At 38.9% G+C, this 21,182-nt stretch overlaps 1 protein-coding gene across 1 annotated transcript; it reads left to right on the top strand.

The window, feature by feature from the left end:
* Positions 1-735: 735 nt before the first annotated feature.
* Positions 736-17,537, top strand: LOC100762688 (guanylate-binding protein 2-like). Its single transcript, XM_027395869.2, has 11 exons — positions 736-900; positions 3,547-3,748; positions 4,050-4,177; positions 5,667-5,776; positions 8,385-8,581; positions 8,921-9,163; positions 10,581-10,861; positions 12,383-12,595; positions 14,286-14,388; positions 14,661-14,854; positions 17,106-17,537. The coding sequence occupies exons 2-11, from the start codon at positions 3,559-3,561 to the stop codon at positions 17,214-17,216; spliced, it is 1,770 nt and encodes a 589-aa protein (XP_027251670.1). The 5' UTR covers positions 736-900; positions 3,547-3,558; the 3' UTR covers positions 17,217-17,537.
* Positions 17,538-21,182: the final 3,645 nt, after the last annotated feature.

The following is a 21,182-nucleotide window of genomic DNA, read 5'->3' as shown; positions in this document are numbered from 1 at the left end:
GTATTAAAACAAAGCCTCAAAGTCGCTGTAGACTAATTGCCAGGACTTAATACAGAATGCTGCATGAAACCCTGGGTTCCTTCTTATAGATCTCTCTAGTCCTGGGATTACAGGCATGAGTTGTTTCTCTTTTAGACTTATTCATTGTCATGTATCCCTGTGTGGCCTTGAGATCCATCTGACTCTGTCTCCTGAGTACTTGGATTAAAATTGTTTTTGCTCTGCCCCTTTTCTCTTGCTGTCTAGTATGGCTGGTTTGCATTCTGATCTTTAGTGGATTTTTTAGATCATAAAGAACATATCACCACATTTTATTTCTCCAATGTCAAGTTCTAGGAAATGGGTTAGGTTTGCAGCATTCAAAATTGTGGGCAATGTCTCAGAGCACTTACAGTCTTAGATGAGTCAACATGAGTCTTAAATTCACAGTGAGCTTAGTGTTCTAAGCAACTGAACCCCAAATAATATAATAAGGGACATTCTCACTCTTACACTTCTCAAACTGTGTGCAAAAAATGTGATATAGGTATTGCTTCAAATCTATCCCTATACCACCCCCAACTACCAGCCGTTTCTTAGCATTCTACCACCTAGAAAATTCCGAGAAACTGTGTATCTGTTACCAAACACTTGCCTAGACTTCTGTAAGTTAATGATGGTTCAGCTATCTGGAATAATTTTGGTTTCACTTTTCTTTCTTATTAATATCCTTACAGAAGTCTCTCATATTCTCCTGCCTCAGCAGAAAGTATTTGTGAAATCTTCAGACCTCCCAGGAAATGGAGGGTAAAGTCCGGGTGCAGAAGGAATAAATCAGAGCATCCACATTCAGGACTGAAGAAGCCAAGTGCCTCCCCCCTAAGAGGATTTCTTCCCCAAGCAGAAGGATTTCTGCTCCAGGTGAGTCAGGGGAGCAGGGTGGGAAGGCTTCCAAGACACTGCTGTTCAGCTGTGGAATAACCGCTTCACAAGAGGCTGTTGTGCTCTGGATGTGGGTCAGCAGTGCACTTAGAATCCAGGATTTGCTGGGAGGAGAGAGGGTTTCTCTTCAATGCCACTGTTTCCACTCTGCTCAATAGACTCCAGTCAGCAGGGTCTGCTGAGGGCTCACTGCCTTTTCATGGACGCATCTTAAATCATCTTTGTGCCTAAAGTTTCTCACACAAACTCATCTACACCAGTGCTAGTTTGCACAGCTCTTGAAAAACGAAGCCGAGCAACTAGGAGCATGTAAAACAGACACGTTTCCCACTGACCACTCAGGAGATTATAAAGGTTTCTGTAACCACCTTTCCTGATCCAATATTATTGCTTTTTCCCCATTTTATGGGGGTCACAACTCTAGTAAAAATCAGAACTCTCAGTACTCACGAGTTGGCCTAGCAGTTCAGAGGCTTCGCTGCTCCTCTAGCTGAATCAAGTATGGTTCTCAGCACCCAAGTAGGGCAGTTCACAACTGTTACAACTACAGCTCTGAATGATTTCACACATTCTTTGGCCTTCATAGTCACCCACAAGTGTTTGGTAAACACATACACACACAAACAAACACACACACACACACACACACACACACACACACACACACACACACACACACCTAAAAAGAATTATTATTGTGTGTTTAAATTAAACTGTCAGCTTCCGGGGTCCATTGTTCAGAGTCAAAAGTTCTGACACATAAACATGACTGGCCTCTTTGCCCTCTTTCCTGTAGGAGACAGGAAGAAGGACAAAGCAAGCCTGGATATCAGAAGAGCATCCAGAAGTGATAAATGCTATAGCAAATACAAACAACTATTGTCTTGGCTCTCTTGATGATAGCCCTTCTGACTAGATAAAATAGATTTTCAAATTTAATTTGCATTTCTATGATGGCTAAGGATATTGAACACTTTCAAATTATTTCTTGGCTATTTGTACTTCTTTTGAGAATTGACTGTTCAATTCATTGTCCCATTCATATATTCATAGTTTCCTTGGTGTTCTTCTTTACCTTTATTTTTTATAGTTCTTTAATTCTTAGATATTATGCTTTGAGGTACAGCTGACAAAGATGTTTCTCCCATCCTGTAAGCTGTGTGTTCACTCTGTTCCTGGTCTCTGTTTGTGTGCAGAATCTATTTAGTTTTGTGTTCATCTCATTTGAAATGTTTGTGGGCAATTACCACGCTTGTGGGATGCAATTCAGAAATGTTCTGACTATTCAGAAATGTTCCCCCAATGCTTTTTAACAAATTCAGCATTCCTGGTATTAAAGTTCAATTTTTGTTATTTTTTATGTTTATGTATATATGGTGTGTGTGTGTGTGTGTGTGTGTGTGTGTGTGTGTGTGTGTGTGTGAAAATCATAAAGTGGGCTTTGGATCTTTTGGAGCTGGAGGTACACATGATTTTGAGTTGCCTGACATCAATACTGTAGACTGAATTCCCAAACTCTGGATGGGTAAAGAGTATTTTTAACCCTAGGCCACTTATCCAGCTGGACCTTGGACTTTTTTTTGTCCAGTCATTCAGTCTGTGTCTTTCAATTTTCAGATCAAGACCCTTTGCTTTTAATGTCATATTTAAGAATTTTGGATGATTTTGTTTGCTACTTTGGTTCATGGGTTAATTCACAGGCCTTTTCTCCTCCCCATAGTGTTTGGTGTTAGGTGGTCAAAAAGTTGTCACTTGCCTTTGGCTCATTTGCTGCTTCCATGAAATGTATTCCTTCCTGTCTTCTCTTATGTGGAATTGTCTTTACTCTTTCCCTACCTTCTCCTCTTTCTCATCTCTTTAGTACTCTTTCAAGAATTTTCAGCTTTTGTAGCTTAGTTGCTGTGAATTCATGGGAAATGTTTTTTATTGTGAAATGGTCCTATTTTCCAACAATGTTGATGAAATATTGATTACTGTAGCACTGGTGGATGTCCATTATTTACTTTCAAGGCATTAAATACAATACATTCATTTTATGCTTTCTTGAATTTGAAATTGCTTAAGATCTGGTATCATTCTTATGTCTCTGTCACTTATACCAATTGAAGATTTTCCCTGGTATGTGGTTTTTCTGTTTCCACTTTAAAAATTATGTGAATCTCAGTAGCTCATCTTCATTTGGGTTATATTAAGGATAAAAGTTGATATCAGCACCAACTGTGAAGGTTTGATGAACGTCCATTGTTTATTGCAGGGAGAGACATTATGTTCACTATGCCTTTGACATCATGGATTTAAGAGAGCTGTGCAGGACCCTGATTGGGGAAGATGTAGTGTATTTAAGTAGTAAAGAGAACAGTGAATGGGCTAACAAATGGGAGTAATAGAGTGAGAATGAGTAAAAGCAATGGCTTTCATATATGAAAAACAGAGAGAGACTTTTGACATCACACTTTGAGGAAAGAAGGAAAGACACAAATTTTTTCCCAAGGTACAAGTTACAACACATGCACACTGAGGGTGCAGAAGGTAATCAAGTTACAAAAAATAGTCCATGTCATTGAGTTGAGTTCTTCAAACCAACACAGCACTTTTACCTGTTTTATCATTTCTTGCAAACATAAGGCTACTGTTGAAATGGCTTCAGATATCAACATGCCAAGCCCAGTGTGCCTCATCGAGAACTCTAAACAGCAATTGGTACCCAACGAAGAAGCCCTGAAGATACTGTCCACTATCGATCAGCCCATGGTGGTGGTAGCAATAGTGGGCTTCTATCGCACAGGAAAATCCTACCTGATGAACAAGCTGGCTGGAAAGCAGAAGGGTGAGTGCCAACAGCAAAGCTCTGCTGAGTCTCCTGGGTCCACTTCCACTGTGAGCATCCAGCAGGCAGAGTGGAGTAGAAAAAGTCAGAGACACTGGTGGCATGGGATGGTCAGTGTCCACCAGTGGACTTGCTCTTTTCTGAATTAGTCTTCCCAGTCATTCCTCCCACACTCCCATTACTTCCTCATTTAAAGGGATAAGTGGGTTTTAATAGAAGAAATGATGCATTCATAGAGAAAGTCAACTTACTTTATGATGAATTGTAAAGCTTATCTCCCCATCTCATCCCCACACTTCAGGCTTCTCTCTGGGATTCATGGCGCAGTCTCATACCAAGGGCATCTGGATGTGGTGTCTCCCTCATCCCCAGAAGCCAGGCCACACCCTAGTTCTGCTTGACACTGAAGGCCTGGAAGATGTACAGAAGGTAATTCAAATTCTACTCATGGTGCATCACTAGCCCACCATGTATCCTCAATTCTAATCTTTCATTTATGTTCCTGGTGAATCAAATTACTGTATCATTCTTCAACTCACCTGACACAGTAACCAAGAATAAACACAGAAGTCTACTCATTAGTAGCTAATCAGCCTCCATAATAATAACTGATAATACTTTTTTTGCTATTTTTCTTTTCCACTATCACACAACGCTAGGTGAGACTTTTAGTGGTGTCTCTAAAATTCACTATATATTTTTTGAACATGTCTGATTTTAAGTGTAAACCTGTGAAAATGCTAAGAACTGTAACTTCTATACAGCATTATCTGTGAGAGAAAAACAAGATTTGGTAGTGCTTTATTTCTGTGAACAGACACCATGATTTATTTTAAAAAGGTATTTAACTAACGGATTGCTTAAAGTTTCAGAGGCTAGTCCACTATCACCACGGCAGGGAGCATGGCAGCAGGAATAGCAGGCATGGTGCTGGAAGAGTAGTTGAGAGATACATCCTGATCCACAGGCAGCAGGAGAATGGAGAAACAGAGAGACAGAGAGAAAAGTGAGACAGAGACTGGCCCTGCGTTGGGCTTTTGAAAACACAAACCCCACCCCCATCCTCACCCCCATGACACAACTAGGATACATCTCTGAATCCATCCATGGTGATTACGTGTTTAAACTTACGAGCCTATGGAGGCCATGCTCTTAGAAACCACCACAATTTGCAATTACATCATTTTTCATGGAGGATCAGGTCACTACTCTTGCCAGTCTGAGACACACAAAACTCTATTAAAGGACCTAACTTTCAGTAGTGCTAAAATGTACCTGTTTTGAAAGAATATGCCCCTCCAAAGTGGGTGTCACTATTACAAGGTGTGGCTATGTTATTAGGTGTGGCCTTGTTAGAGGAAATGTGTCACTGTCGAGGTGGGCTTGAGGTCTCATTTTTGCTCAAGCCTTGCCCATTGTCACAGACCACTTCCTGTTGCCAGGGTAAGATATAGAACTCTCAGCTACCTCCCTAGCACCAGGTCAGCCTGAATGTTGCCATGTCTTGCCATGATGATAATGGACTGAACTTGTGAACTCTAAGCCACCCAATTAAATGCTTTCTTTTATAAGAGTTTCAGTGGTCATGGTGTCTCCTCACAGCAATGGAAACCCTAACTAATACAGTCCCTTACCATAACATATTCTGTGAGTGAAACCCAGCAGCTCAGCTTAGATTTAGCCAATGATCAACGTGACGTTTAGTCTGAATGCTTTTTATGATCTCATCTACATGGGTATGCATCTTCTTATTTTAATCCTTAAACATTCTTAAAATCATTGTATAGGTAGAAAATGATTATGTAGAAGAAATTCCTTTTGATGTCACAGCTAATGGGGGACAGAAAAAGGCTCATCTTTGGCTACTTGAAATGATGGACAGTCTCTTAGTAACTCTTCTTCACTCTCTGACCTGCAGGGAGACAACCAGAATGACTGCTGGATCTTTACCTTGGCAGTTCTCCTCAGCAGCACCTTCATCTACAACAGCACAGGGACCATCAACCAGCAGGCCATGGACCAGCTGCAGTATCCTTTTGGTGTGGTCTAGAACAGTACTGAACCTTGGAATTACATCTTCATTACTTCATCAAATAGACAGACAAAGGACCTTAGTATTTCTAAGTTATTAACCAATCCCTTTATACTCATTATGTGAGTTTGCTTCAGTTTACACTACAAGGTCAAACCCCTTAAGTCATACATTGCCACCAACATAGAATATCCCGATCCAGCTCCATAAGCTGCAGTTGTCAAAACCTCAACATGATTTAGAACCCTTTTCTCAATAATCACTATTATCATTATGTGTAAGTGTTATTTATCTACTCATTACTCACAGAATTCTATAGGTAATATTTATCCTGCAAACTCATGAAGCGTTTTGAGATGATGATTGCGTTTTAGCTGTATTTCCAGCGTCAGTCTATGCTTCTCTAATCTGTAGCTCACAGTTACTTGTTCATTCTTTTGCCATTGGAAAGATGATCTCCTAGGAAGCGAAGGATTTCAAACCACATCACATTTCTTTGTAGTTTCTATGAGTTCCTAGCCCACACAGCCTAATTTTACTGAAGATTTTAACCCATACTGTTGGGAGACTGGTAAACAAGGGACACTTATTTTCACTATTCTCTCCCAGTTCTTTTTCCTCTTATCTTTCCCAATTACCTACCCATGTCATTATCAATGCTGCAAGAATTTCTATGAACTTTACATTGGGTATCATACTCTATTCTTTTTTGTATCAATATGTTCATTCAGAAGTCATATTATTTTATCTCTTAGGCACATTAAAAAATCATTTTTTTCTCTTCTGAACCACTTGGTTCTTACATGTAGAACTTCTGAATTTTCTAACATTATACTTTTTTTCTCTGGAAAACTGTTCATTGCCTTTGTGACTCTGAAATCCACAGCTCATTAGTTTCTGTACTTCTTCTCTTCATTCTCCTCTCTTGGTCTCTATGCAATATCATTCTATCAAAAGGACTTCTGTGTACCTGTATTGCAGTCACCATCAAATATCCATTTACAACTGTGATTTAAATAAAATTTTTACACCTTCAAATTATTCAAAATTCACAAAAATATTTCCCAACCTTTCCTATTATACTTAATTCCCACATGTTTCACAACATTGCTCTGATTAAAACCTTAGACTAATCTTGACGTGTTCCTTCATACCCTAGAAGTATTAATTCATACATGTTTTAAACTCTATCAGCAAAGCTACTTGCCTAGACTGACCTCTGTATCTTCTCTCCATTGTCTCTAATCTACTTCCCTAGGCTGACCTCCTTATCTTCTCTCCATTGCCTCTTGTCTACACCTCCCTTGGTCTGTCTCAAAGACCAAGCTGTTCTTTCCCAACAGTCTTGACTGCCAGTTGGCGTTCCAGCAATGTTCTCTTTTGAAATATCATCATATCTTCCTCCTCTACATTCAAAATCCATTGCTAGCTTCCTATTTAGTAGGAAACAAGCTTGAAACTTCTTACTTTGGCCTTCAAAACTTGCATCCTGGCACATATTTCTTTAACAGTTGTACCATATATATACACCAGAGTTTATACATGTCAGATATACTCATGTTTTTTCAATCCAAGGTTTTTTTTTTGTTTTACTTTTCTGGAATGTTCTACCAGTAGAAGTTTCAAAGTTTTCAATGGTGGGTGTTTGTGCAAATTCAGGTGCCTGCTAAGACCAGAAGTTTCATATTTCCTGAAACTTGAATCTGAAAACTGAACATTGGTCCTCTGCAGGAACATTAAAGGCTCCTAAGCACTGAACCATCTCTCTGGCCTCACTGGAGCTTTCATAGATGACTTCTCTAATTCGTTTATTTTTCTACTATTCAAGGACTTCAGAAAACACATGAAGTTCTGAGTAACTTGGCATACATAGTTATTCTCTAGTCTTTAGATAATACCTGTTGCTACATCAAAATTGTATCAAACTTTGAAGATTTTAAAATATTTTATCTACATGTTTTTGTTTCTGTATTCATCTGTAATACAGATGATTCAATGTAAGCTCTATAATGGTAGCATCCTTTCATTTATTTTAAAAATTATTCCCTGAACTGTGCCTGATTTATATCAGGGGCTCTATAGATGTGTGTAAGTGATTAAATTCTGTCAATCAATGAGCTAATGTTCTAGTTTCTTTTTTTGTTGCTATGGTGAACATTATGACCCAAAGCAACTTGGAGATGAAAAGGTTTGTTTGGTTTACAGGTTAGACTCTAGTGTCAAGGGAAGCCAAGAGAGAAATCCAGAGACAGAGACTAGAGCAGATTCTAAGAAGGATCTCTGCTTACTGGGTTGCTTCTTGTGGCTTACTGGGCTACATTTTTTATACAACCAGGGACAACTAGTCTAGGGATGGCACCACACAGTGGGGACTTGGACTTCTTGCATCAATTAGTAATTGGGAAAATGTCCCCACAGACATATCTGTAGGCCTGACTGTTCAGGTATTTTCTTCCCATGTTATCTCCAGTTGTGTCAAGTTGACAAAAACAAACCAACACCGATAAAAACAAAAACAAGACATTAATTTGGGGAGGGAGTGGTAGAATATTTACCATGAAATAGTAAACTTGTTTTTTAAGTTTTCTTAATTTAACATCTCAGCTATGTGACAGAGCTGACTGATCTAATCAAATCAAAGTCATCACCTGAGCAGAGTGGGGTAGATGACTCAGCTAACTTTGTGGGTTTCTTTCCAACTTTTGTGTGGGCTCTGAGAGATTTCTCCCTGGAGCTGGAAGCTGATGGAAAACCCATCACTGCTGATGAGTACCTGGAATATGCTTTGACCCTGATGAAAGGTACCTGTGCTTGGTGGAATGTTCTGATACAAAGGGAAAACTATTCATAAATGTCATTTCTGGCACAGTTGACAATAGTCTCAATTTTGTAGCTGTATTATCCTGACAATTGTGGGATATGAAACAGAGCTTTGCTGAATTGTTTGGACTCCATGTGAAATTTCAAACTACTTTTTCTAACATAAAGTGTGTTTTCTTTCCTATTTATTTAAGTTTTTATCATTTTTTATATTAGGTGTTTTTCAGCTTACATAGGCTTTGTAGATATTATGGAATTGGAAATGTCATATATTGAAATAATACATTTGAAGTTTACTATATCTAATTTTCATTTTGCAGGATCTGATAAGAAAAGTGAAAGCTTTAACAAGCCTCGGCTCTGCATCAGGACATTCTTCCCAAAGAGGAAGTGCTTTGTCTTTGACAGGCCTGCTCAGAGAAAGTATCTTTCTAAACTAGAGACAATTAGTGAAGAAGATCTGAGTAGTGAATTTGTAGAACAAGTTGAAGAATTCACCTCATATATCTTCAGCTATTCCAATGTCAAGACTCTCTCTGGTGGCATCATAGTCAATGGACCACGTAGGTCATCCCCTGTACTTCCATTCTGGGCTTTTTGTCTGCTTATTGTAGGATATGTCATTGAAAATGTAACTGATGCATCACATGATGGAATTTACTTGGAAACTGAAGCTATTTCTCATCATTCAATTCTGTAATAGCCAAAGTTGGAAATAGAGAAATTAACTAAAATCTAATCCAACCCTAGAAGCCTTTTCCTGTCACTCATGGTGCCCACTTATAAAAAGGATAACTAAAAGTAAGAAAAAAATGAAAACAGCCTGTATGGAATTTGTCACTACAAATTTTTAAGTACAAACTTAATGTTTAGTAATGAGTATAAAGAGCCATTTTTTGGATTTAATGAGATATAAAGAGATATGGCTCCATTCTCATTCCAGCATAAATACCTCAGAGAAACACTTTAAAGAAAAAAAAAACCCAAAAAGCATAGTGATAAATAATAGTTCAAAAAATTAATAATAAGAGAGGAGTGGCTAATGGGATTCAGAGTTCTAGGCAAGTGGGTCATAAGTCCATGGGCACAGAGAACACATTGGTGTTTTTTAAGTTGAACAAGGTGAGAAGTTGAATTGAGTAGGATTTACCCACAAGGACAGAGTGTAATACCTGAGGAACTAGTGTAACAGAAGCAGGCCCCAAGCTGGACACAACTTTCCAACTTTAAGATAATTAGAGTCAGGTGACTGAGAAAAGAGAGTGAATAAGAGAGTTGAAAAGCTCATTGGAGAAGTGTGCAATGGTGATGTCCTGAAAAGATAGGAACATGGATTTACAGAAATAGCAGTTGGTTCTAAGCTGTATGAGGATTTAGCATGTAGAGATTCTGGAGGACAAGTTAAAGTTTTCTAGTTTACATGCATAACTGTCTTGAACATTCTGCATACAACATATTGTCATGCTATAAAAGGGCAGGGAAAATTTCTGGAGTGTGATGCTTTCAATGAATCAGCAAAGTTATGAGCAGAACTAGATGGTTAGCTCATCTACTTACAGCTTTGTGGGAGGAGCTGGGCTGGTAGCTTTTTATAGGATAGAGATACGACTAGAAAGATGCACCACCTTAAAAAGAAGCAACAACAAAACCAATATAAAAGCAAAACTGACATGTGCCTATTAAAAATCAATGAAGAATAAAACTGTAAATTAATGAGAGGAAGGAAATAGATTGGGAAGAGAGAGAAAGGGGAAATAAAGAAACACGAGTGGATACCTCAACTCCCCTCTCCCAATGCTGGAAGCCATTCAGTCATATATCCATCTTTGAACAAATGAAGGGGAATGAAAAAGAGGATTTAATGTTCTCTGAATCTTAAGATCAATAAATTACTAAGTTGCTATCCTATCTAGAGAATCCTGAAAGCTTTTGAATGCACTTTCTACCAAATGACAGCCATTTTCTTAAATTCTTTGATAGGTTTACAGAGCCTGGTGCTGGCCTATGTCAATGCCATTAGTAGTGGAGAACTACCCTGCATGGAGAATGCTGTCCTGACTTTGGCACAGATAGAGAACGCAGCTGCGGTGCAAAAGGCCATTGAGCACTATGAAGAACAGATGAACCAGAAGGTCCAGTTTCCTACAGAAACCTTCAAAGAGCTTCTGGACCTGCACAGACCCATTGAGAGTGAGGCCATTGAGGTCTTCATTAAGAAATCTTTTAAGGATATAGACCAAAAGTTCCAGAAGAAATTAGTGGTATGTGTGGTACTCAAAACCCTAACACAAAGGACATGGTTTTTTTCTGAGATGAAGATTGTCCTTACTTTCCAATACAGTGACACTCAGATTTGCAATGGCAATTGAAAGATTATATACAGCTGGAGTTAGAAAAAAAGCATGACACTTTAACTGGTCATGTTTTGCACACCCATGCACATGTGTACGTGTACACACATATACACATTTTCCATTTTTGTTATTTTCCCCACTCTGGAAACCATGTTTTCAGATACTGAGGAAATTAAAAACTGCATTCACAAAGTATTGTTTCATTAACATTTTCATAATGTAATATTTTTGTTCTTTGAGAATTTTAAATATAACATTTATTATATTATTCATTTCTATTTTTTTGTTTTTATTGCCAAGGAATTCCTTGCTTTTGTGATCTGCACTAGCAATGAGAAACTAATCTATTGCGTGCGCTCAAAGATGATCTGTGGTCCGTAAGGCTAAGATTTCTTTATTCAGAGGAAGAGCAGCCCAAACGCAAGACAGAGCATGCCCAGAGTCCGCAAGCTAGCATGGCCAGAGAGAAGGGGCATCCACGTGTTTCTGACCTCTTACGAATTCTCTTTTCGTCATCTTTGAACTCCCCTGACCATGCCCTCATGGATGTGGCCAGGCACACCTGAAGGGGCTACTAGGAGGTGGGGCTACAATGTCTCCCTACACTAATCATAAGATGGTTTACAGATGTTTTGCCCTTTGATCAGTGGCAATGCTTTTCAGATTACCAAGGCTGGATTTTAAAAGGACATCTGGCTTCATACAGAAGTTCTGGGGAAACAAGACAATGTGAAGAAGTAGTCAATGTGAAGAAGACATTGACTACTCCCCAACCTAAATGAGATACAGAAGTTGATATTTAGTTACTTGCTTGATAAAAAGTAGATACCTCTTTTGTTATGCTTCCCATACATAGAATAGCTGAACATATCATCTTCAGTACTTTCATTGTCTGTACAGTGAGAAAATGCAGGGAAATATTCATGTGTTAAAGATCATTGCATAATCAATTTGCCTTTACTAGGTGTTTCTTTAGCATCACTGGGCTTAGTACTCTGTATTTGCTCCTATGGTTTGACAGGAAACCTCTGAGATCAGTGGTGTTACACTCTCCCTCATAGACAAGGAAACCTTTGTCCACTAATGAGATGTTCATGGTGTCACAAAAAAAGTGGTTCAGCAAGTCAGCACAGGCTGGCCTATCTTTAATTTATAATCTGAAATATTCCTTCTATTAGTGACTTAGTAGATAGATGCTTCCCATGAAGCAGTGTCTGTGCTCTGGGATTATCTCTGAAGAAGAAGAATTGAGAGCAAGGCCTCTAGGAAATCAAATTTGAAGTGTCAATTGGGGTAGCCAGCACCCTCCTCAGGGTATCTTGTATGTCACAGTGAGATGAAGAGCATGGCCCCATTTAGACATTTCCAAGCAGTTTGTTTTGTTGCCTCCATCCTCTCAACCATCTATGTGATTTTATCCTCACCCAGGAACAGCTGGTAGCGAAGCGAGATGCCTTTATTAAGAAAAACATGGATGTGTCATTAGCTCATTGCTCAGATTTGCTGAAAGATATCTTTGGATCTTTGGAAGAAGAAGTGAAACAGGGCACATTTTCTAAACCAGGAGGTTATTACCTCTTTCTTCAAAAGAAACGGGAGCTAGAGAAAAAGTATAACCAGACCACTGGAAAGGGGCTCCAGGTAAATTGAGTAGTTGGTACCATTTGAGGGTTCTTAGTGAGGAATCTCTTCCAAATGCCGGTGAGAACACAGAAGCTGCAATGGTGTTGGCAGAGAGTGCCCTAGTCTTTCATCTATCTAGGCAAAGAGCTAACCTCGAGACAGACAGCAGCTTTCTCCTTGGAAGTACAGCGGGACATCTCAGAAATGTTTATGGAATTTATGTATTCACTGAATACTTCAGGCAGCTAATTTTCTAAAATGATTTATTTGGCTTTGTGAGTTAGGGCCTTCTTAGGTTGCTAGAGAGAAAATGAGAAACAAAAAAAGAAAACTAATTAAAAGTATATTCATTCAAAGTATTTCAAGAATGAAGTAATTTATACCCATGAACAAATGATATTTATCTGTTCTTCCAGTGTTTCAGAACTTTATTCTCTTAATTCTCAGACCCTCACACAAGCCATACATTTTTAATGTGTCATAAAGAGAAACAGAACAGCAGGCATAGTGAATCAAAAGGCTCACTTAAGATCAAACAGTGAAGGATCTGGAACTCTTGAGTGCAGTGCTAGCCATCATCATCTGTATTTTTCATTTCTAGACTACTGTTTGCTGAAAATAGAGTTTAAGATTTGGTTTGACTTTGAGTTATTTACCAACAACAATCTCTTTAAATGGCTAAATATTTCTCCTTTTTCTCATGGACAACAAGTCGCCTGTGAAGAACCCAGTGCTGCTGTGGTGGCTTCACCAACTTCTTGTTCACAGGCATCTCCTTTGTTGTCCAGAATGTTAGTCTAGGGACTCCATCTTCAAGCTGCATTCATAATCTAAGACAGCTGCTGGCACATAATGCTTTCTTCAATTGTATGCCAAGGATCATAAAGGAGGTACAAAAGGACAAAAGGATGGTGCCTCAACTCCTTTTAAAATTTTAAGGCACTTTTCTGATTATATACCTTTCATAATAATTTACACCCATGTGCATTCCATACTTACAAGAGATTCTGTAATTTACTTTTGATAAACTTTGAGGAAAATATGAATAAACCATTCAAAGTAGTTAGACAGAAAGAAAAGTCGCTATGTAGAGGATGGGAATTTCAAACAACACATCCATAACAGTATATTAATGTGTATCTGTGGCATAGCAAGAGACCCGATGTTCTGGGAGACAGTGCACAATGCAGAGATTATCAAGAGAAAAGGAGATCATAATCCAGACAGGGAACATCTTATAGGACACTGGAAAATGTCTGATGATCATTTCTATAAGCTATAAAGTCATCTTTGAGCATTGGAATAATAGGACTGTTCTTAACATCACATTGCAAATTTCTCCTTAATCTGAGATAAAACTTCTGCAGTAGTCAGTAAATAAGATCTGGGGCTGTGAGACTTGGATGAACAGATGGCAACTAAAGGCTGAGTTTACAGTTTCTGAGCTAAAACCAACATGATCAGCTCATGGTGTTATATTAGATATGTGAAAAAGAAAACCAAAGAGATCGAAGATACAAGTACTTCAAAACGTTTACTAGATTCTAAAAGATGGGGCTATGGAAAGGCTTGGATTTGGGGAGGGCATCTCTAAGTCAGTCTTAGGTCCTTTAAATGTAGGAAACTATTTGAATCGCAACATAGTTTGTAACACTAATGTCAGTTAACAGGCTCATTGGCTTGTCTTTAACTTATTCTATACAACTAGGCAGAAGAGGTGCTGAAAAAGTACTTTGAGTCCAAGGACGATGTGGTGGAAACACTTCTAAAGACAGATCAGTCACTCATGGAGGCAGCAAAGGAGATTGAAGGTGAGAGATGCTGAGACTGCAGTGGTTGGAAGTTCCTGATGCATTTAGCAACACTGGTCCATTTGAAATCATCATTGCAGAGAAAGAATCACAAGTATCATTCATGGTGTTTTGTTTTTAAACTGGTATATATGTTTTTCTGCTTCTTTATCGATTGGCTATTTCCTATAAAAATCACCATAAAAAATTGTATCAAAGACATGAGAATTTTATAAAGGAGATAAAAAGCAAGAGTAACTCATAAAAATTAAATCTTTGCTTTTCCTCCTCAGTGGAACGTATAAAGGCTGAAGCTGCTGAAGCTACCAACAGAGCTTTAGCAGAGAAGCAAAACAAGTATGAGCTGCTGATGGCAGAGAAGGATAAGAGTTACCAGGAGCATATGAAACAGCTCACTGAGAAGATGCAGCAGGAACGGGTACAGCTAATGGCAGAAAATGAAAAAATTATATCTCTCAAACTTCAGGTACTTGATCATATCATCTCAGCAAGTTCCTGTGTGCCAATCCAACATGAGTGTATCAGGCTGGGTGTTGGGGGTGCTCGCCTTTAATCCAAGCACTAAGGAGTCAGAGGCAGGTGGATCTCTGTGAGTTCCATGTCTGCCTGGTTTATAGAGTCAGTTCCTGGACAGGCTCCAAAGCAATACACAGAAACCCTGTATCGAAAAACAAGCAAATATCAAAAAAAGAAACAAACAAGAAAATAGCATATAAGGGTAGTGAAAATCAGCTTAGTTGCTAAGAGCATTTATTGTTCTTTCATAGGACCCAGGTCTGCTTCTCATCACCCACACAGTGGCTTACAACTGTCCTCAATTCTAGTGCCCCTTCTGGCCTCTGCAGATACTGTATATATATGGTGCATTTACATACATTGCAAGTAAAACACTCATGCACTTAAAATAACACCAATAAATCTAAAAATAAAACAAGGAAACCAAAATGAATTTTGTCAGTAGGCTGAGACAGGAGGATGACTGGTCCCATTTGAGCCAGGGTTATGAAGTAAGACCTTCCCAGTAAAGACTCCTGCAATAATGTTAATAGTTCAGATATGCTGACACATTTTCCTTCCCTCACAACTTATCTCCAGCTGTGTCTAGTAGGAGCTGTTTATGTCTAGATGAAATTTGTTATTAGGCTATCCACAGACAATGACTAGGAGTTACTCAGCACTGCTTATGTGTGTCCATTTTAACAACAGGGGAGTACTATCTTGTGCTGGATGTAGACATTGCAATTTTATCAGAATGCATGATACAATTTTCAGCCTAGTTTCTCCACTAAATAGACCCAGCATGGATTTCATTTTTGCCACAGCTAATATGGCCTTGTTTTTTGGAAGAATCCTAATGAATAGTGAGAATCCCTAACCATCTACTGACCCAAGCACATTGGTTAACTGCTCAAATTGTAGTACTCTCTGTTATTCATGCATTCCTCTGCATTGTTGTTTGTTGTACCAAGTCCCAAAGATACCCAGAGACCACCAGGAAGACAGACAGACACACCAAATTGTAAAAGCAAGGTTTTATTGTTCATACAAACATGGCAGGGACCCCATTTGGCCACCTGACACAGCAGCCTTCAGAGCGAGCAAGGTTCCCTGTCTACTGTTAGCTTTTAAAGACAAAAGTTACAGGATTACATTAGTAGCCATGGATTGATTTCTGTTTGGTTGACATTTGGGAACAATCAGGAGAATTTCTCAAAATCATATTTTGGCATAAAATACCTCTGTACCAATTATTCTCATTGGTCAGTGTTGAGAGGGGAACATTTTGTGGTTTCTATGGTTTTGTCTTGTTACTTGCAGGTGGCCTGTTGTACATAGATACCAATAGTTTTCAGAACTGTATACTGGAGACTATAGGGAGGTTTGGTTTCCCCTGGAGTTTCCTTTATGGCCAAACAGTTACCAAGATCCAAGTACCTAGGAGGCTATCTTGGGGGGGTGTGGTGGTTCTTTTTGTTCATTTTTGGCCCTAGACACAAGGATTCTAGAGGATCTGGAGTTTCCTTTGTGTCAGATGCCTACATGTCTTTTCTGATGCCTGTCATGGCTGCTAAAGCAGGGGCTGAGTGAGGGTCTGGTCCTTTCATTTCTAGATCATTACAAATGAAGTCTTTGAGTTTAGGATACACTTTTCACTCTGAGTCTGCATAGTAGGCCAAAATACCCTGTGAGAACCTCAGGCCACAGTTTCTTCAACATATTTCTGTCATCTAGCTCTGTCACTAAAAGTTTGGACTTGTGCTAAATTCCTTGATTGAACACCTGCCAATATTCTGAGTCCAGTAATAGCCTTCCACTTGGTTTGTACCAATCTTTCTTATCTTCTTAGGAGTGTTTGAGAATCCAAACCACAAAATCAGTGATGAGGCAAGAAAGAAGGAAGCTGGTGGTTTTATAGCAAAAATATATTTTACATAAGTCAAAAAAGCAGGAATTGTAAGTGAGAGTTGTGAGCCACTAGCGTTTCAGGAACTGTTAGACAACATTTCTAAAGCTGGAGGAACACAGGAAACTTATCAGCTTGCATAGGAAGCAGGAGAGAGGGCAGGGAGAGAGAGAATGGAAGTGAAGGAGGGAAAAGGCTTCAAGAAAAACAGCTAAGTTTCTCTGGGAATTAATGTAACAAACAAAGAAGAGCTTGTGAGACCCTCTAAGGAACATGGGAAACTGTCTGAGTTCAATCTCCATTTCCATTGTAGGAACAGGAGAGGCTTCTCAAGGAAGGATTCCAGAATGAGAGCAGGAAACTTCACCAAGAGATCGAGAGCATAAAAAAGAGCCAGTCATCTGGGAAATGTACCATACTCTGAAGTTCTGAGGTCTGACTCTGTTCACTGAGAACATTCTGCGTTTGATACAACTGTCATTAAATTACCTCAACTCAAGACAAATCATCTGTATCTCTAGTCTGTGGTCACTGTATGACACTGGACAGTGTCAGAGAAGTTTCCTCTCTTACAGAATGCATGTTTGAATGGAGGATCTGACTTCTGTGTTTTAGAAGTTCTTGACCTTCTCCATGCTCAGGACACCTATGTTTCTGCTTAATATCTTAAATTTTCCTATTTTCTACTGTGTAGTGTCTACAATCACAGGGCAGGAAACTTTTAATTAGCTCTCAAAATGTATTCCTTTTCATTTCTTTTATTTTTCTTGGTTTTTCCAGACAGGGTTTCTCTGAGGCTTCAGTGGCTGTCATGGAAATAGCTCTTGTAGACCTGGCTGGTCTTGACCTCACAGGGATCCACCTGCTTCTGCCTCCTGAGTGCTAGGATTATAGGTGTGTGCCACCCCTGCCTGGGTTACTTTTCATTTCTTATGACTCTAATTTTTCAATACAGTCCTCCAAAAACTAAACCCCACCCCCTTTCCTTCTTTATCTCCCTGCTATAACATCCTGGCTTGAAGTTTCTCAGCATACTTATCTAGCACATGTTAATAAAAAGCATTAGCCCACTGTAATTGTTTCAGAATATGCATTTTATTTGTAGTTCATTAAGGAAATAAGAGAATCTTCTAATAAAATAAAGTTATTTTGTTTTTAATATTATTAGGTAGTATCCAGGCACTTTGGGGTACTAGGGTGCCTACTCTCTGTCTATTTCATTAAGAATAATGCCCCCACCCTAAGATAATGTTGAAGTCATGGGTCTCATCTGTCCCATGGAATTCAGAAAAAAACACCTTTCATGTGTACATATTTGGCTGGTGATCATATCAAACCCAGGGCTGTGACAAGGCACTTTGGTTAAATGATAACTCACAGAATAACATCAGTGGGTATAATGTTTTCTTGATATAGGTTTCAATGCAAGCTGGTACACTATGTATGTTTACAGAAATGGTTCAGTATCTACAGCTGGGGAAACAAGAACCTTGTCTGTGTCTGTGTTTGATCAAATGCAGGGGTTAGATAATGCAGGGGTTGCTCTACGGTAGGTAGAGCAACAGGAGAGTTGACAAGGCACAGGAAATGTGTGGGAAATAAAAACCTCAATTTGAGTTTATAAGTTGACTCACACATCAATGTTTTACTTTATTCAAAGTGTGTATTTATAGCACTTGTGATTGTAGTTCACTTGGTAGAGTGTTTAACTTGCATGACTGAGGCCCTAGGTTCAAGTGTTTCCCAAACCTGGTGAGGTGGCTCATGCCTGTTATCTCAGCATAGGGAGGGCAGATAGGAAGATCAGGTGTTTAAGGTCTTACTCTGCTACATAGTGAGTTCAAAATCAGCTTGGGCTAGAGACTTGTTTCAAGAAATAAACAAAACCCAATGTGTTTTATTGGTGAAATGATATAACTGCCTTGTATATTTGTTAAAACAATGTCCTTGTGGGTCCCCTGATCCATTTTGCAAATGAGAGGTGCTGATTAATAAAGCATAACTTAGCCTTGCTGCTAAATTAATAAAATATCACACACAAACACACACACACAACATACACACACACACACACACACATACACACACGCACGCACGTGCACGCACATACACACATGCATGCACATACACACTATTGTACAGTGAAGGCTTGTCTAAATGGAGCTCCCCAACTTGCAGGGCCTGGTACCCAACCTCTAAATCAAATGTGTTTAGCCTTCCAATGCTAATCTGGAGGGAAGCTACCTCCATTCCATTTTCACATTCTTGGTAAATATTCTGTGCTATCTCCATTTCTTCTCCCTATGAAGAGTTGAATTTTAGATTGTTCACATCGCTAGATAAGACCTACCCACCTGCATCTACATAGCAGAACTTGAGTCATAAGTCTCTCCTTGGGCTACTCTGCGATGATAGTGGTCTCTCTCCCACTTTGGAATTGGAAACTCATTGGGAACTATAGCTCATTCTCATTACAGCTAATTAGGTACTCTAGGGAGATCCTCTTGAAGTATGCCTAGCATTCTATAATAGAAAGCCTCAGAATTATTTCCTTGTAGATCGCAGACAGCATATTAATATACCTCATGCCATCATTCAATATAGTTTGTATTATTTCATTGCATACTCAAATGCACTGTTAACATTCTTTCATTTATTCTTAGCTTTTTAGCAATGATACTTAGCAAAGCCTTAAGACAATAACAAAAATATATCTCTAACCCTATAATTACAAAATAATCTAGTTGGACACTTTTTTAAGAGTTATTTTTACTCCTCACCATAGCCCTTGTATAAATTTTATCATAGTATTCTGTATCTACTCCTGCGCAGGAAGAAAGCAACCTTGTTCTTTCTTAAAGTGTCGCTGTAACTTAATCAAATTATTATTTCCTATTCGTTTGCATTCAGTCTTCTTTTTTTTCCTCAGAATCCAAACAAAAAGAATCCACTTCCTCAAAATTGAGAATTTTCTCCAAAATTTATTTGGAAGTTCCCCCACTTCTTGCAACTTTTCTCCCAGTTGCCATTCATTCATATGGCTTGAGGGATTCCACTCTATAAGTAAACAGTGAGCAAAGTGAAATTATTTCATATACCTGCTGTATTTCCCCCAGACACACCAACTCTTTTTTTATGATAGCTTCAAGCTTTGTTCATGGAATGGGAGAAAGAAAAACTCCTCATATGATACACTGCTGATGTGGTATTGGTTTCCTCTGGGCGTGTTTTCAGTCCTTCAAGTCCATGGAGGACCTGAATTTTCTGAAGATGCCTAAGCTAGAACCTCCCCAGATAACCCTCTTACTGTGGTCCACTCTGACTCCCTCATACCCACTTTTCTACAATATACTCCACAAGACAGTGAGGACAGAGTTCCATGCCATGCTTTTCTCTTTGGAAGACCCAAGTTCAGAAAAATCCCAGTAGTCTTTCCAGGAAACAACTCATGTGTACATGCTTAGCTACACCTTGGAGGGAGTACGTCCTCAAATGTACCCATCACTCCTGTTTCATCACAACTCATTCCACCCAGTGTCTGGTGTTAGATGATTCAGAGCATGCTCATCTCACCAGTCCCAGCACCCACACATTCTAGACCATACTTGCCATCTTTGAACGGGGCTTCTAAAGCTCCCAGATCTACTTAGCTTGGAAAGAGAGTGAGGAAGCATGATGTTACATGCTCCCGTCAGGAGCCGAGGAGACAGAAGGGAGCATGGATACCAATGCACCTTCATAATTCTCTCCATGGAATCCTCCCTTGCCAATCTCCATCATGCTAGCAGATCCTCAATTGCCTATGTGGAAGGTTGTTTAACACAAAATGTTGCACAATTTCGTAGTTTTGTGCTTTTATGAAAGGAATAGTCACAGCTTCAAAGTTGAAGGGTAGAGCCAGAGATATGTAGGACTGGAGAATTTGAGCCTATGTTTGAAGGGCAATAGGCCCAAATTAAACCCAATTTTCTATCGTCTCTGAACTTGGGTTGATCATGTGGACTAAATGTAAGGAATCTTGGACATGAACTGGTATGAACTGGTATGAAAAGCCAGTATAACCCTTTAAACTATATTCACCATGAAATGAGGATGACCAACTCATATTGGAAAAATTGAATGAACTTATCATAATGTCTGTCATATAAGTTTTAAATATAACATTCTTCTATCAGGCAGATACTTCACATTATGTTCATTTTAAAATTACAATTATTATCACATATTAATTTTACAAATGACTAGAATCCACTGTGATACTTTTGTAAATGCTTACATTGTTTATTGATCACATTACCTACTTTCCATGGTGTTTCCTCAATAGTCTCTCCCCACTTTTGGCAGTCTTGTTCAGATTTCCTTATATTCTTATTTTCTATTTTAGCCCATC

Source organism: Cricetulus griseus (genome assembly GCF_003668045.3).
Source record: "Cricetulus griseus strain 17A/GY chromosome 1 unlocalized genomic scaffold, alternate assembly CriGri-PICRH-1.0 chr1_0, whole genome shotgun sequence".
NCBI lineage: Eukaryota > Metazoa > Chordata > Mammalia > Rodentia > Cricetidae > Cricetulus > Cricetulus griseus.
The sequence above is the reverse complement of the archived record's forward strand: the minus strand, read 5'-3'. Positions and strand labels throughout refer to the sequence as shown.